Source organism: Akebia trifoliata, chromosome 4 (assembly GCF_017979445.1).
Source record: "Akebia trifoliata isolate Shusen 1 chromosome 4, ASM1797944v1, whole genome shotgun sequence".
Taxonomy (NCBI): Eukaryota; Viridiplantae; Streptophyta; class Magnoliopsida; order Ranunculales; family Lardizabalaceae; genus Akebia; species Akebia trifoliata.
Genome location: NC_141378.1, coordinates 42,604,884 through 42,622,373, shown reverse-complemented (window position 1 = coordinate 42,622,373; position 17,490 = coordinate 42,604,884). Strand labels below are relative to the sequence as shown.

The following is a 17,490-nucleotide window of genomic DNA, read 5'->3' as shown; positions in this document are numbered from 1 at the left end:
AAAGCTTTGTTTCATATGGTTCCCATGAAAATGCGATATTCAGAATTATTATTATACATTTTTCCTTATAATTCAATTTCCTGTTCAAAATGATTTTCTAACTTAGGAGAGAAAATGTTTTCCCATCCCATCCTTTGGAAAAATGATTTTCTCATCACCTAATGTTAATCTCTAATGATTACCCATCAAACTAAAAACCAACTTTGTAACCCCTAAAGGGTCAGGGAGATCAGATATGGCAAAGACCATGCCTCAGGAAGCAGAGGTTTTGAATTTGAATTCCCCTTAAGGGTCACCCTTAGGGATTTATCCCAGTAATTATCTGGTGTGCTTGTGCGAGACTTGGATACCTTAATTTTTTTTTTAAACAATGAAAAGGAAAACTTATTTTTGATATTTTCCTAGATGCAATCATACGGTGGAATTCATTTTCCCTAGACCAATTTTCCAATGATGTCATATTCTCTTTAAAAACGAATTCCTTGCAACCATAGAAAGTTTTTGCATCTACAAAAACCGTTTATTCTCCAACATCTTCAATTTTAGGGTAAGAATGTTCATTTATTTGAATCTTGCTTCTTTTTTTCCTCCTCTCAAAAATCCTTAATTTATTTGACAGAGTCAGCTTTATTATTTTCTTTTCATTTATTTAGAAAACAAAATAGTAAAAAAACCAAAACCTAAAGTTGAAGATGAAGGGCTTTGGGGGTGCAAAATCAGAATGAGACCATATTCAATGTGGGTATGTCATAATTTGTAAATGCCGGGGTATCTCAAATACTAACCAAAATCCCAAGGGGTACATCTAATTTTTTTCTTCTTTCATATATATTTTCTACTCAATCCTAGAGATATGGGCCATATGACCATGAGTTGTGCCCTTGTATTCTAAAAATATAAACATTCTTGCAAACATATGAGAAATATATGAATGGGACATTCAATTGGGATTTTTTTTTTTATTATTTATAATTTCTATTTCATTTTACTATCATAAATTGTAAATTAAAACAACAATTAGCAGGCGTTGATACTTGGTCGCCCCTTCGCAAATCGCCACAAATTTTTATCGGTGCTTGATTGCCTTGTATCAACCATGTAGATCCCCGTAAATTTTTGTAGGCCTCCATGATTACCCTTAAAAAATCTAGCAAAACTCCGTTGAATTAGAAATGCCGACAAACCTTTCAAGATGCCAAATATTGCTTTTTTGCAAGCATACCGATCAAGGGATGCAAACATCATTTTGAGTATAGTCACGAATTTCACTGAATTTTTGAAGTTTTTAAATAATAATGGCTGAAAATTGGTTTGGCAAATAAATTACAGATTAATCATCTGAGTCGAGAAAATCAGTGTGTTTCAAAAGTTTGTTGATTAGCATTAAAGACTTACAAATTTACCAAAATTTGGCAATTTTTGGCTTATCCCACCACCCAAAATTTTCCTGAATTAATCTAAATTACTGAGCTGACCCCTCACCGAATGGTTGTCAAATCCAAAATTGATTACTATGTTTTTTACATAGTAAAAAATTCTCTGAAAATTTCCAAAAACTCACCTTTTGTTTCAACTACAAAAGTTGGATATAAGAGATCAGTAAATCTCTAATGATCAATCACCAATCAAATCCAAGACATCTATCACAAATAATATCTTACGCCAAAGTAACAGTTGGTACCGACATATATCAAATAAATGCTCAAGTACATGTAACTAGAGATTATGCAAATTTGACTAAACTTTAAAGTTGATATTTATGACATTTTAATCTTCTAGTCGAAAATCGGATCAACTAAAGATTTTGGAGAACATCGACTTGGTGGGCCTGCGTTCCCCTAACCAGTGTTGCATATGAACTCCAATAGCGTCCAAATACAAGCTACTCCTACCATGGAATCCAACCGCCTTCCCCTCTGTTGTCGTAGATGTGAAAAATGTTCCAATTTCCTCGCCATAGGGACCATACTTCCCTCTACTTGTATAAAATGTGAGAGATCTTATAACCTTCATTCGATCATCCCTATTTATCGAGCCTAAATATCCACAAACACATGTAACCACTTCATGTGGGTACTCGAACGAGATCTAAACATGAACACCCATTAGAAATTAGAAAGATTAAAATGAGAATCAATTAAAATCATGAATTAAAATAGCTAATAAAACATGATTTTTTTTTTTTTTTTTAAATATTTAATTTTTTTTTTACTTTATTTGTGATTTCTCCATTGCCGCCATGCCTTACGGACCAAACAGATTGTCCATTTCTATCGTACTCGATCTGTATCGAACAAATGGCTTCTCCTCTTGTCAAGTAAATCTGCTTAATTCCAGTATATACTCCATCATCCCATGGCCTACCTCCTTCCCCACCCCATGGACCTGGCCCACATGGAGCTGGTTCTTTTACCACTCCATAGCTGACCTGAAAAATCAATTAATATAAACTCATTTGAAGTTGGATCATATTCTAAAGTCCTATATAAACTCTAATACCTTTAATAAATGTATCTAAAAGGCAATGGTTTTTGTGTGTACGGTGAAAAGTAAAAGGTTTTATTGTCATTGTCCATGACATTTTGGGTCTGAGGCCTATACCCATAGCTCTGTTTGGTTTGAGTTAATGGGATCAAGCCCAACTTACCCATAAAAATAAATAATAAATAAAAAATTGAGTAAGACTAATCTGGCTAATATAGTAAAATTTCAAATCTTAGTAGGGGTTGTTGGGCCCACATGGATTTTCACATTGGCAATCCACCACCACACCCTTCTAGACTTCATGAAAAACACATATTCAAATAAACAAAATAAACTGAACTTGATCTCAAATTTAAAATTAAAATTCAATGGTAAGAACCAAATTTCTTTTTAATTTTTTTTCCTAAGATCTTAGAATTTTGTCCTTTATAACAGATCATGTTTTTGTAGAGAAAAAGATGAACAATCGAATTAAGAAACGAATTGAAACAAAACACAAATCACACACAGACACAAAATTTTACGTGGTTCTCTCAAGATTGAGGTACGTTCACTAATCACACTGATTCCATTATGACAAGAAAAACTCACAGTTATAGACTATACCTTTCACCAAGAATATATAAATTCCCCAAGAAATCTAACTAAGATTTTACATAATGATAATAAAGTTAAAAAAATATCCTTAAAAACTTTTCTTGTTAACCAATCCTAACAGGCTCTACAAACCACAACAGTTTTTGGATGCCACAAGGTGGTGCAGGGTAAGGAAAGTGTTTTTCTAACATTTTTATCAAATTTTATAAAATTATTGAAGAACATAACATCATAATGACAATAAAACCCTTACTACTTTTGCGACTAGAAGATAAAGAAAGAGAACTGCTATTGCCACCCCAATTTTGCTAATGCCACCCCAAATGTGTCCAATTCTCTGATGATTTACATAGGAATTGGTGTGGCATTCCAAAAAGTTGTTGTGGCAACAGCATCTCTCTATAAAAATGGAGTTAGTGGTTGCTTCCATCCAATGCTAGACATTAGCATTTTCCTATATTCACATATGTATATGTATGAAGAGATAATTATGATTAGATGTTAGATAATTAAGATTGAGAATCATCACATATTACCTCCTCTCCGGGACCTCGTTTTGCTAGGACTAGTTTATTAGACCATTGAGGATTATCCATCTCAGAAACCCCGGTGTCGTTTATGCTGAGCGAGATATTACGGGAAGGTTGTGGTGTCGATACTTTCCCTTCAAGCACATGAACTCCGATGCTATCTATCAACCATCCCTTCTTCCCAAAGAATCCTACAATCATTCCTTCCTTCAAGTTAGAGGAGAAAGGGGTCCCTTGTTCATCTCCATATGGTCCATATTTCTTTTTCGTCGTGTGAAATGTAAGAGATTTGATCACACTAGGACCCATGTACATAAGTGGTCCAAAATAGCCTGTAATGTGAGTCAAGGCTTCGAATGGATAATCAAAAACTATCTGCATCATAAGAAACAATGAGAATTGTGAATGACATACCCCACATACAATCATAAAGGAAACACCAAACATAACAAAATCTACAAGGCTTGGAAGTGTGCCTCTATGTTCATGGATGAGATGCGAGGGATTTACCATCTTTGAGAAAGAATTTAAGTCCCAAGATTTCTCGTTAAGATTATTTTTTAGGAATAGAGCTAGTTTAATCAAGGAACTTCCTCTTCAATTATTGTATTCATGTTATAAAAAACAACACAATAGCTCATTAAATGGAGGGATACTACTAGGGCTTAAAACAAGTTGGGTTTAGGCCGGATATGAGTATATCCATATCTGTATTCAAATTTTTTATTCGAATGTAAGGATGGATCAGTATCCGACTTGGATCTGACTCGGGTTAGGGGCCTTCAACCCGTATCTTACTAATTTTTAAATTCGGATATACTTAAAGGAACCAAATTCGGATTTGGATCACTCAGATTTCAGATAAAATCTTACCCATTTTAAGCCCTAGATACTTCTTAGCAAAAGAAAATTAGTAACTAGTAGTCCAATATTTAATTGTTAGTAAAGAAAGTCTAAGACCTTTCAAACCTTGAAACCTTGAAACCTTTCTTCCTTATTCGAATCATAATTTTGTAACTCTACAAACAAGTTAAGTTATGTTCAAGCTGAAGGACCCAAAAAAGTGAGAAAAAGACCCAGAAGAACTTGGATGGAGAACAATGAAAGTAGTTATGAACTGACTCCCAATAATAGAAGACTTGGCTTTGAACATATTGAAATGAATGAACAAAATTCATTTTGCTAATCCTAAATCTACGGGATAAGACTTTGATGTTATTTGTATACCAAACATTCCCCTTATTTATACTTGGTCATCAATATAGAATGTTATTTTTGTTATCAATATCACCAACTAGGTTCAACACATCTATCACGTCAAATTAAAATACCATACAATTAATTTTAATTTACTAAATGAATGATAATTGATGAATTCATCTTTGAAAGAGCTTCTCTTACCTTGTCTGATTTAATCCCACCAGATCCACCATACTTGTTTCCCCACACATCTTTCCCATTTTGATCGTAAAGAACTTTTATAGAATTAATACAAGTGGTTCGTGTTAAATTAACTTGTCGAACACCCGTATGCACACCATCATCGAACATGGTCCCACCATTACCACCCCAAGGTCCGTAGGACACAGTGCCACCTTCGAAATAGGCCGACCCCTTCATAGAATTTGAAGGTAAAGAAAGAGGCTGAAAGTACAGCTATATCATCAGAATGAATGAACAAAAGACACAATGTGAAAAAAGCCCAAATTTGACAGTCTAGGCTGTCAAATTTTATAAAATTCGATGGACCAAGGTGTCAAAATTTTCATTGTCAATTTTTTTTTTCCACAGGTTGAAACTGTCACATAAACGAAGGATGGGACAAATTCAACAGCTCTAAACTGTCAAATCTGGGAACATCAAGAATTTTAACGGTCCTAAACCATTAAAATTCAGTTTCTAAAATTCGTGGGCCTTGGTCGGTCAATTTTCTTTTTTTTTTTTTCAAAATTTTCAATTTTCACATAGTGAGACTTGTGCTAATTCTTTGGTGATTTACATATGAATTTGGGGTGGCTTTAGCAAAATTTAGTGTGACAATAGAATCTCTCTTAATTAATGTAGGCAGATTTCTCACCTTCCCCATTGATTCATCTTCACTACGGCTCGAAATTTGCTTCGAAAAGTTGTTTGAAGTAACCTTGTTATCTTCCTCTTGTCTTACAGCAAGAACGATATGGAAGCCTTTACCAATACTTCCTTGGACTACACTATAACCAATGTTATCGGGGGCATTGGCAACAAAGCTTTGTGATGATCCTAGAGCTTTGGATGAATTTGATTTCTTAAGTGGCTTTAAATACACTCCGATTGAGTCTAAGTACCAACCAGACCAACCATGGAATCCAACAATCTTGCCGCCCGTCATTGGAAATGAGAAATGGGTTCCTTGTTCGATACCTATGCGAAGGTGAAACGCCCCGAGAAAAATCATAAAGGCAATAAAAATAATAGAAGAGAAACATAACAACAAGATTTACATATGGTTTGACAATTTACATACCAAATGGTCCATATGTTTTTTTGTTGCTTTGGAAAGTAAGCGATCGAACAAAGATAGGACCCCATGCGTTAATACTACCATAGTATCCGCTGATTGAAGTGAGGAACTCATCAGGAAAATCAAGCTTGATCTACAATTTGGTAATTAATCGAAAGAGTGAGCGAGCGAGGGCAAATTTTTTAATGATTTATACATATAGTAAAGTGCAATAAGAGGGATTGAATTCTATTAATTACATGATCCTAATAGGATTTCTATAGAAAATAGAAATCTTGACTAATATTTTTAGAGAGATCAAACATGGGAGGCTCAAATTTCTTAATATTTCGAATCTTTTTTATCAAATAATGTTTTTTCTGAGTTGACTCAATCAAGTTAAACATGACTTAGTGACTAAATCAACTCAAAAAATTAAACGAGTCGAGTCATGTCAACTCCATGGAGTTTCAAGTCAACTCAATAAGTTCTAAAATATAGATGTGACGCATGGACAAAAATGTGGGTCCTTTCTTGGGCTGGGTTTTAGCCTGGCGTGAATCTTTGTGGACTGGGTTTGTGAGTTTGTGCAGAGCCTCTTCAATTATTGTAGGCTAGGCCTTAGACTGAATGGGCCTGATTATAACTGGGTTATTTATGACCCGACCCATTGTCATGCCTGGGTGCAACTTGGTTCCGTTTGGTGTAAAATCAGATTCAAACCGACATAGATCAGTTCCAGTAAATGTGAACTAGAACTTATCCGAATTATCCATAGAATTGAACCAAACCCAACTGAACTAAGGCCGGTTGGTTCAATGGGTTGTCGATATCCTGAACATGAAATTTCATATAATAAGTCGTTAATCTATCCAAAAAAAAAAAGTCATTAATCAATGACTTAACACCTAAAACGGTTCTCAGTTTGGTTTGGTTCTATACAAACCTGGACTGAGAATTGGAACAAATTGATCATTTCTCCGTGATCTTAACGGCAAGAACCAAACTAGCCAAAAACCATCAGATTGGTTTGGTTCTCAGTTTGCACCCCTACTTACTATAAAGAGATCCACTAGTGGGCTGGACGAGTCAATTCTGATTCGTCAACTCACTTGATTCACTGAGTTTTAAAATCCTATTTAAAACAAAGACTCTTTAGAAGCCGAGCTAATGGAGTGGACCTTGTCCGTTTTGACGCCACCCGCTCCACCATGCTTCTCTGACCATACGGAACTCCCTTTCTTATCGTACTCCACTTGGATGGAGTCGATTCCAGCCGTATGAGCTATCACCAACTGTCTTATTGTTGTGTAAACTCCGTCGTCCCAACGTACTCCCTCTTGGCTTCCCCATGGCCCAACACAAATTGGGTTCTTCTCGTACTCCTCGCTACCCTGTTCCACCATCATTGAAATTGTTTTATAAATGTGAAAAAAAAATTATTTTCGATAGAATTTTTTTTTCTAGAAAATATGCTTTAATCGCAAAGCATTTTCCTTAGGGAAATCTTGTTAGACAATATTTTTTTTCCATCAAGACAAGGAAATTTTTTTGTTGGATATTTATTTATTATTTAAAAAAATTTACGAAAAAAAAATTGCTTTTCTCCATTTATAAATCACATTTTTCTAAAATAATTATTTTTCTTCATTGATTCTAAACAAGACAATTAAAAGGGGTTCGATAAAACTCAATAAATGAAAGTGTCGTGATAATCTAATGTCCCCCCTCTAACTTACATCCCCATCATAGAATTGTAAATCATTTGCCTTGGGATACACAAGAAAAAGATTTATGGTTCTACATATCCCGAGGCAAATGATCTATGGTTCTATGATGGAGGTGTAAGTCAGACGGGATGTCAAAAAATCATTATTCTAAATGAAATACATAAGCCTAAGGATTTTCTTTTGAATGCTTTGGGAATTATCTAACTTGAGTTATGGGTGCAAATGGTTTTGCTTTTCAGAATAAGAAGAAAAAAAACCGAATCAAATCATAGTTTAATCAAATTGACAACTCTTTTGATAAACCTCTAGTGACTTTTCTTTTCAACCATTCAAAATAGAATCGTCCAGTATGATATATAAAAATAAAAATATACTCAAACGATAGTAGTAACAACGTCAATAATATCAATGAATTACCATTTTCATGAGGAGTTACGTTGGAGAAAGAATATTTTTCCTAAAAAATATATTAGTTTTTGGATTAAAAAAAATGATTTTCCAATGAAAATACATTATCATTATCTATAAATTGTGTTTCCCTAAAAAAACATTATTTTCTCTTATAATCTTTATAAATTCTCTCATTAAAACAACAACATTAATGAGAGCAACTCCAACAAGAATAATATTAACAATAACAACAACAACAAATATTTAAATAAATTACCATTTTTCACTTAAGAGAAGATAGATCAAACTGGGCTATGAATGCAGATTAATGAGTGATGGTGCGAGTTGAAAGAATGAGTGTTTGGTTGTAGAGTTTCCTTAAAACTATGTTATAAATTAATGGTGGAGGAAAAGCTTATTCTAGATTCCATAATTATAGAGGAAAGGGTGGAGAATCAGAACCAAGGGAAATTAAAACAAAAGTGGCTTTATTCTTATAAAAATTCCAACCATTCACGGTGGAAATTTCGCATAATTTCTCTCATTTTCACAACAAAATATTATTTTTTCTGTAATATATATATTTGCTGATTGTGATGTTAAGGTATATTATAGAAAAGTAGAGGGAATAATGCTTTGGATTTAGAAAAATGGTGCATACTTTTTCAATCTAGACCGTCCAATTAATGAGGTGACCCTCATTTTTTACATTTCCTAGACAAAAAGATCAAATCAATATATAGTATTAATGGGCCCGTTGAGCCCAAATTTTATAAATTTTGGCATGTCAAGCCTTACCCATCTCTAGATTGGATCGACTTACATTCGAGAGAGAGATTGGGCTGTAACCCATGACTTAGGGATAAGATTCTGTTTCTAAATAATTGGTTTGATGAAATTTTCTCATAAATCAAAAAAACCTGTATAAAATGAAAATTTTTAGGCCCACCTGAAAAATGCTGTAAATTCATCTTTCCGTCATGAATTTCTGCAAAACTTTCTGAATTTTTGCAATGCAAAAAAAATTACAACAAAAAAGCTTCGCAAAATTTTATAGCTTTTTTACATCTTGGGTTTGGGCCCAACCTTCGAAATATTGAAAACTACAGGCCCATGCCTTGCTAGACATGTCTCTGGACTTTGGTGTCCAACATGCAAAGAAATGGAAGTTTGTTTTTTTGATAACGTGGTATCCATGTAGACAGAGGGTCCGGCCCGTATCTGGGCTTTGCCAAGTCCAAAGACCATGGTCACGTTCAAGGACTAGTCCTGGGGCACGTACAACATCTGCACATCACACGCAACAAGTAATAGAGTACTTATCAGGATTTCCAACCTAAATTATTGTTTTTAATTCAATTTAATGATTTTTAAATTAATTAAGTCATATTATATATTTTTAAACTAATTTTGGAGAATGATTTTTAAGTTAATTAGGTCATATTACCAAATATTTGAGGAGACTAAGTCGACACATGAGACTCAAGAAGCAATTAATTCATAGTATTGGAGTCAACTACGAAAACCCATGTCAAACGTGTGAAGAAGAAATGAACATGGAAAATTAACAGAAGAATTTTCGTGTATAATTTTGATTAGCAAGAAACAGGTGGAACAAAGTTCAAACACTATACAATTTATCATGAAGGATTTGGATTTATTAATAGAGACCAATCTCTACTCTCTTGATCTCTTTCTGAAATCTTTCTTTATTTTTCTCTCTTTATTTATTTAGTTATTTTAATTTAGTTTACATTATTTTCGATAATTGGAAGAAAAATTTTTGTGCAAGATTTATTTAAACTCAATAAAGTTAAGTGTTATGTTCATTCTTTTTTCTTTATTGTATAGAATATTTCTTGGCCAATCTCCCAATCTAGGGAGATTGATGAAAGAAAGATTGTTAATTATTTCAGTTATTTTTTAAGTTCTTGAAAGTTTTAATGTTTTAGTAGATTACTCTTCTTAAAACCTTGTTTCTAAAAAGTTTATTTAGTTATTTTTCTTTATCTCTCATCTTGGATCTGATTTGTTACTATTGGAGAAATCTATTATATCGGATGTTCACTGTATCGTAGAATCATTGGGAGATAGTATTACTCAAAATAAAAGTAATCTTAGCCAATTAGTAATTATAAAAGTTAGATTTTTAGTGCCAAGACTTCCAAATCAAGAACCTTTGTCGATTTCTTGATTTGAGTTATACAAAATAATTTAAGAATAAAACTCATTTTAATTAATTATCCTTGATGAATTAAGTCTCTTTAGATACTTTTCAATTAAGAGTTTTTAGTTAAATTTATTAGTTTTACTTTTTAAAATCTTAGTTTTCAAACATTTTTTTATAGAAAATTGGTTACTTCAAAAAAGTTTTGGATATTTTTCCAATGTTATAAATTCTTTCCTTTTTTCCCTTTATGTATCAACCTTTATTTGGCCTATCAAGTTAAGGTTATAATTTTATTTGTTCGGAAAATCATAATGAGCGACAAGTGTACTGCAATCAATCTATGGACGAGTAATGGGTCTTTAAAGTAACCCATGATTGCAATCAATGCATATCGTTTAATATTATTATAAATACATTATTCATTTACAAAATGAAGATTGTTTTTGTTTTCTTGTTTATATAAAAATTTATGCATATTATAATTGAATGAATTTGACTACAGGAATGTCTTGGCAAAACAAATTACAAGGTGCCAGTATATTTTGGCAAGGTGAAAGTCTAATTTACTTTCCAATTAAGGATTGAATTAGGGAGAGTTTTCGATGGTATGGTATATGGAAGGGAGTATGGCGTAGAAGACATATGATACCGCCATGACTCACATTGTTAATTTGACTAAATTAAATACAATATTATTATTATTATGTATCTATCTCAATTAAAGTTATTTGACATTTTAAAATTGTGTACTAATGTCAAGTTTTTCTGAAAAGGAGGAAATCCAATAAAAAAATTTCAAATAAAAGTTTTTTCAAATAAAAGTTATTTGACATTTTAAAATTGTGTACTAATGTCAACTTAATTGTCTTAATAAGCCAAGTGGGAGAATACTGGACCTTTGGTCCGTTGGGTGGCTCATTAAGCCTATTTCCTCAGTTTTGCCTTTTCTAATTAAATTAGGGGTTTACACAAAAATAATTATGTCTATAACGTATGGAATGATTGAGAGTTTCTCTGAAATCCTATAGATACGTATTAAAAAAACTTACAATAATTACATTTAAACCCACCAGTTTTAAATTTTAGGTAAAAACCCTTAATCTATGAAAAGAAATTTCATAAAAAAACAAGGGATAGATGATGTCATATATATTTATTTTTAACGTGTAAGGAACACATGAACAAGTAATTTAGAGGGATTTGATTTTCGATTGACTCTTGTTCAACTTAATTGCATTTTATACTTTGTTGATTTGTTTAATTTTCAACGAGTAAAGAATATTCTACGCGTAAGGAACATATGCACGAAATGACCCATGGCATAGGCACGGGCATCAGCTACATCGATTCTTACATTCTGACGTGGTGGTGCACACATAACCATAGATACTTTTCGCTCATATCTCGATGAAAAGCATCTATGGTTATGCATGCACCACCGTACCAAAATGTAAAGTCGATATACATTTTAATGTTACCTCAGCATCATCCATATTTAAAAGTTAATTTTGTAAATGGAGCACCTTGTAAGCAACAATCCACTTGCCAAAACTATGCTAATTGGTGGTTCAACAACTTGGTTCAAGTTCAAAAAAGTTTTTATTTTTATTTTTATTTTACTCAATTTTTTCTTGAATCCGAGTTTTTCCATGAAATTTAGAAGTTTGTGGTGTTGGATTTACAATGTGATTATCCCATGTGGGCTCAACAACCCTTAGTAAGATTTGAAATTGTACTAAGTTAGTAAGGCTAATCTGATTCTTTTCATACCCCAAATTCTCATTTTGTTGCATTACTTGGAAAATTGATTGCAAAATCTTGAATTAGAATCACTTTTTTTTAAATAACATTTCTATTAATGAGGCCCATCTAAAAAGGAGTTGCACCGTTGTAGAGTGTATTTCAAGGAAAGGAGAGCCCTTTGCATAAAGTCATCATTAATATTTTTAATTATACATTTTTTGATTGTGTATTAAAAAATTGGATGAATGTTTATTTATTTATTTTTTGTATTTTTTGTATTTTGGAGGTCATCTTGACCTTGTTAATTTTTTTTTTATTTCTATAAATTTTGCTTCAAAAGATAAAATTAAAAATAAACAAGATATGAAATATCAGAGTCGTTCGAAATTGACTTCCTTCGATACTGTGCTCAACACTGATGTAGCAATATGAAGAGAACCATAGATTTTTCTCCTCAAGATACAAGGAGAAAAATCTATGATTCTTTTGCACACTACTCATCAGCACATTGTCAAGCGTAGTATCGAAGGAAGTCAGTTCAACATTTTCCAATAGAAGTGTCGAAACATTAATTCAGTGCAACAATACAAGAAACAAAATGCAAAATTGCGAGAAATGGATCCTACATCGATTTTAATTTTAGCCAATTTCTTATGCTTATTGTGAACTTTTATAATCTAAATCAAACCTTAACATTGGATTAGAAAAGTGGGACAGATTTATCGTGGGTCTATGAGTCTATCTTAAGTGACAACTCAATGAAATAACATGGGCTGCTTACCGAAGAATCCGACAATCAATGGGTGAGATCGTCAGATCTGATTAATTTAATTAAAAATATGGATTATTATTTGAATGGTGATTGATCATGAGATTAGGGAGTGGGGCTAAGAAAAAAATTAATACAGATTTTTAAATAGAGAAATTAAATTAACACACCAACTTTTGCTAATGCCGCCTCAATTCATCTGTAAATCACTAAAGAGTTAACACACATCTCTGGGTGGCATTAGTAAAAGTCAAGTGGTACTAGAAGATCTCTAAACATATTAGGATAATGCTGGAGTAACGTAGTGGTGCACCCATCACCATAGATGATTTCATTGAGATATGAGTGAATAATAATCTATGGTTATGAGTGCACTACATCAGAATATCAGAATTGATATACATTTCAATGTTACTCCAGCACAACTCAAAATATTAAGATAGGCGTGCAACACACAGAATCATGATGTGACATCGTTGTTATTATTCCAAAGGACATGTGTATGCTACACACTCTCTCATATCTTGGGGTGGTTTTAGTAACATTTGGTCTGGCAATAAAAACTCTCTTAAAAAATGTGACTCTGGTATTATTCAAAGGAAAATGCTGAAATGAATTTACTGCGATTCTCACAAGTCTGACGTGGGATGTGCACATAATCATAGATGTGTTTCCTGGCGATACAAGTAAAAATCATATATGATTATGTATGCATGTCCACGTCAGAATTGTGAGAATCACAGTAAATCCTATGTCACCCCAGCACGACTCTTATCAAACCCAGGATCGAATGTCAAAATTAAGATTAAAATCTGATCCAGTAAGCATTGGGTTAGGGTCAGATGAATCTAATTTAATTTGATTTGATATACAAAATACCAATACTAATGTTATAGATCTAAATAAAATATAATATATTTACATAATTTCTCACATTTTGTTAGAATTCTATCAAATCAGAATATGATTGATTCAGAATTGATCCAATAAGTTATCAAATTAGTTAATATTGGAAATCATATCTGAAATTATAGGATAGGAACATATAAGATTTTAAGTTAAACTCCTAAGTCATTGATTGATTCGACTCATTAGAATTGGAGTTGGATCGAGTTTTCTTTAAAACATATAAAGAATAGAATCCGACAAGTCTTACTAAGTTAATAAGGATTTCACCCTAGGCTTTAGGACCACCTATGACACACCCATAACTATCAGTCACCAATTGTGCTTATAATTCATTGGTTAGTGAATTATACAGCCTATTTTTTTTTTTTTTTTTTAATTATACAACCTATTTGATGGTATATAGCTAATAATAAATAATTCTGTCTATTTGAAAGAAATTATCTCTAAATGCATTTAGTGACATTAGTTGGAATAATTGAATATCCAACAATTGAGTTATATGAGAAGGAAAAATATAGATTGTTTTGGGATCATTCCTTGGCCCTTGAGAAGTCCCTCGAAAATTAATGCATTTGTTGCGAAAATCAACCATTCAGACTTCTCTCACTTTTTCCATGATTCTAACTTATACATTAATAACTTAAATGAAACCCATTACCTAATGTATGTGAGAGAAAGTTTTCACTCAAATATTGGAGGAAATTGAATGAGAACTGGTGAGTTAACGAGCATTGATATAATTGAAATCGAGAACCAAACTAAACCTTATGTAAGTTTAGTTCAGTTCCGAATTAGCATTAAATTGAATCATCCTTTTTTGTTTCATTTCCTTTTCTTCTTCTTTTTTTCTCATAATTTTTGTGTTAGTTATTTGTGCATGTAATGTACTGAGCATGCTAATTAATCTAAAAAAGAGTTTTTTAATATTATAAAAAATTTCAAATTAAACCATAAGTACTAGAAAATTCATCAAATTTTCTATATAAGAAATTACTAAATAAAACTTTTTACTTATGAAATTGGGTTTATAGCAGGTTTCATAAATATTAGAAAAAATTGTTGTTTCAGTAGTTTGGAGTAATTTTTCCATATTTTCAAATGAGAAGATAACATAACAGTATTTTCGAAAAAATGAATGAATTAAATCACAAACCACCAAACAAATAAATAAAAATGATTATATGTTTAAATGGAAGGATATGCAAACTTAAAGAAGCTCAAATCCGTATTTCATCCTGAAATGTATGATCTTAGACATCATAGAAAATATGTACAATTTACATCATATTGCATACATATGAGAACAAATTACATTATGTGTTCATTTCTTTAAACTAAATTTTTGGCAAGTAATGTCTTGACATGAATCTTATTTTCCTCTTTACTGTAGATTGTCTCTACTGTCATTCAAATAAAAAAAAGTACTCTCCATTGTGACTATAAACGGTCACTATGTCATAATGTGCAATAAATGACTGTCCATAATAGCCGTGTTTCATTTGCGACTAACTATAAATGTCAGGAAAAACGACGGTTTTAGACAATCGAGAAAAATGACGATTTTTAGACAGTCGAAAACAATGACAATTCTAAACAGTCGGGAAAAACGATTGTTCTAGACCATCATTTTTTTTGGATTTATAATTAAAAAGACAAATTAAATTTTGGCCATGTTAAACTAGGGTATTAATGCACATGAGGATATCTAATAATATGCTAAACTTTTGGCCAAAAAGTAGACAGAAATTTAAAAGTTCTTAAAATTAACAAACAAATTAAATTTTCTCATAAAACAAAATTTCTCCAAGAAATGATGAAAATATATCAATAAAAAAAAATAATGAACTAAGCTAGAAAGTATTGAATCATCTGTAGGTCTAATTTTATACTTTAAATTTGTGTGTCTCTGTATAACTAAAACGAGAGTTTTAAAGCAAATTAACAAACCTGAATATTCGTGTGTAAGGTTTGATACCTAAAGCTCGAAATCCTACTTCTCTATGATCTGATCACCTTAAAGCGTGAATAATCCCTTCCTAGAATCGTCTTCAACATATTGTCCCGGCAGATCATTCCAATGTCAATAGACTGCATAAATCTGTGATTGAAAGGGAATGCAAAAATTACAACAATATTGTTTTGTAATCATAATTTAATCTAAAGCCAACTATTTTGAACTTTTGATGAAGTCTAGACTGTTTAATTAAGACAAAAACAATGATAGTAACTTGTAAGTTACCACATCAATCTTAGCCATTAGACCATTGAAAAAAGAAACCTTAAATAAATTATGAGGAAGATAATTTACAAATAAATTATTTCAAGAATTTTGTTCTGACAAAAACATATCAAACATTAAGACACACAACATCCTCCCACACCCTTACCCATGTGTATACACACACAAAAGAAATTTAGATAGAGTCAGGTTGTTCAGGGAAGGAAAAGGAATATGCCCCTACTCTATCCCTGTTGAGGTGGATTTATAAATTCCAGTCAACTATAAATTCAGTATCCTACAACATTTTTAACCTACACTAATTATAAAAAAAATTAATTTGAGAAGAAGAAATCAGTAACAAGAGTTGCATATGTTTCCTCATGTACAACTATAAAGCCAACTCAAACTGATGTGAGCACAACAACAAAACTACAAATGTTATTAGAAATATAACCTAAATCAGAAAAAAGAAAATTTCATATTTACAAATCAACAATTCACCTCAAAGAATAAGTCAAATAGTGTTAGCTGTCTCAGGCCAACCAAGCCTAAAAAGGAATAATACCGTCATTTGGAAAAATTACCAAGAAACACATAAAAGACCCATACCCACCATGCCCCCCCCCCCCCCACACACACATCCAAACATACTCACACACACACACACACACACACACACACACACACACACACACACAAATGGGATTTAACTTTGCTTACCATTTGATGAGATATTGAAGTTGTCCCTTTTACCCTATCCATCCATCCAAAGTCAAAAAAAATAAAAATATATAATAGCAACAATAAAGAGGAATCAGAATTGAGAGAAAGAGATGAGAAATAAGGATTTATTAAGGTGAGGAGATGATGATGGAAGTAGTAGGTGAGTATTACCTTGCAAACCCTTTTCGTCCTCACGTCTTCGATTTCAAAAAATCCATCAGCAAGTTTTGGCTGCTCTTCTTCTTCTTCTCCCTCATCCTTTTCTTCATATTCTTCTTCTTCCTCATATTCCTCCTCCCTATCCATCACTAGAACCTCCTTCTTGTAAACACAGGCAACAACCAAGGTTGCAGCAAATGTAGCAACACCTCATGCTTTTGTTACTAACATTGCCTTACTTGGATCAATGAATCAAGTACAAAATTAAATGAGATGTTAAGTTGAATCCAAATTAAATATTAGGAGAAAAAATTAAAAAAATATAAACTTTAAAAGAACTTATCAATTTGTAAAAGCAAATTAAGATCAAGGCTTCATGTTGAACGCGATGTCCTTAAGACAGATTTCGCTCATGCTCTGGTGCTAATAGTTCATAGACGTCTATCTTCTAAAATACAGTGATCTATAACAGAGAGGGTAACACTCTAATCTTTGTTTATGACGAACCCGAAAATATTTAGTACTCTCTTTTTAATATATCTCACAAATAATAAAAAAGAAAATAATTTAAGCGTAATTGAGTAGA

The 17,490-nt window shown here is 32.2% G+C and overlaps 1 protein-coding gene across 3 annotated transcripts; it reads right to left on the bottom strand.

The window, feature by feature from the left end:
- Positions 1-1,732: 1,732 nt before the first annotated feature.
- LOC147405080 (Mannose-binding lectin superfamily protein) lies at positions 1,733-8,614 on the bottom strand. 3 transcript variants are annotated; one of them, XM_086441207.1, is made up of 8 exons: positions 8,488-8,614; positions 7,272-7,484; positions 6,115-6,244; positions 5,689-6,011; positions 5,013-5,255; positions 3,618-3,986; positions 2,213-2,428; positions 1,733-2,088 (listed from the first exon to the last, which is right to left on the bottom strand). In XM_086441207.1, exons 1-8 carry the CDS (start codon positions 8,488-8,490, stop codon positions 1,792-1,794), a joined length of 1,794 nt encoding a protein of 597 aa, XP_086297333.1. In that variant the 5' UTR covers positions 8,491-8,614; the 3' UTR covers positions 1,733-1,791. The 3 variants fall into 3 exon arrangements, with proteins under 3 accessions (XP_086297333.1, XP_086297334.1, XP_086297335.1); XM_086441208.1 differs by having other exon boundaries at positions 5,013-5,225; XM_086441209.1 differs by lacking the exon at positions 5,013-5,255.
- Positions 8,615-17,490: the final 8,876 nt, after the last annotated feature.

What these genes read in the sequence shown, in the direction of transcription:
- LOC147405080 (XM_086441207.1), bottom strand. An exon ending in AAGATGAATCAATGGGGAAG is followed by an intron (nt 5,256 to 5,688) that starts GTGAGAAATCTG and finishes CTGTACTTTCAG; the next exon opens with CCTCTTTCTTTACCTTCAAA. An exon ending in GTGGGATTAAATCAGACAAG is followed by an intron (nt 3,987 to 5,012) that starts GTAAGAGAAGCT and finishes CTTATGATGCAG; the next exon opens with ATAGTTTTTGATTATCCATT.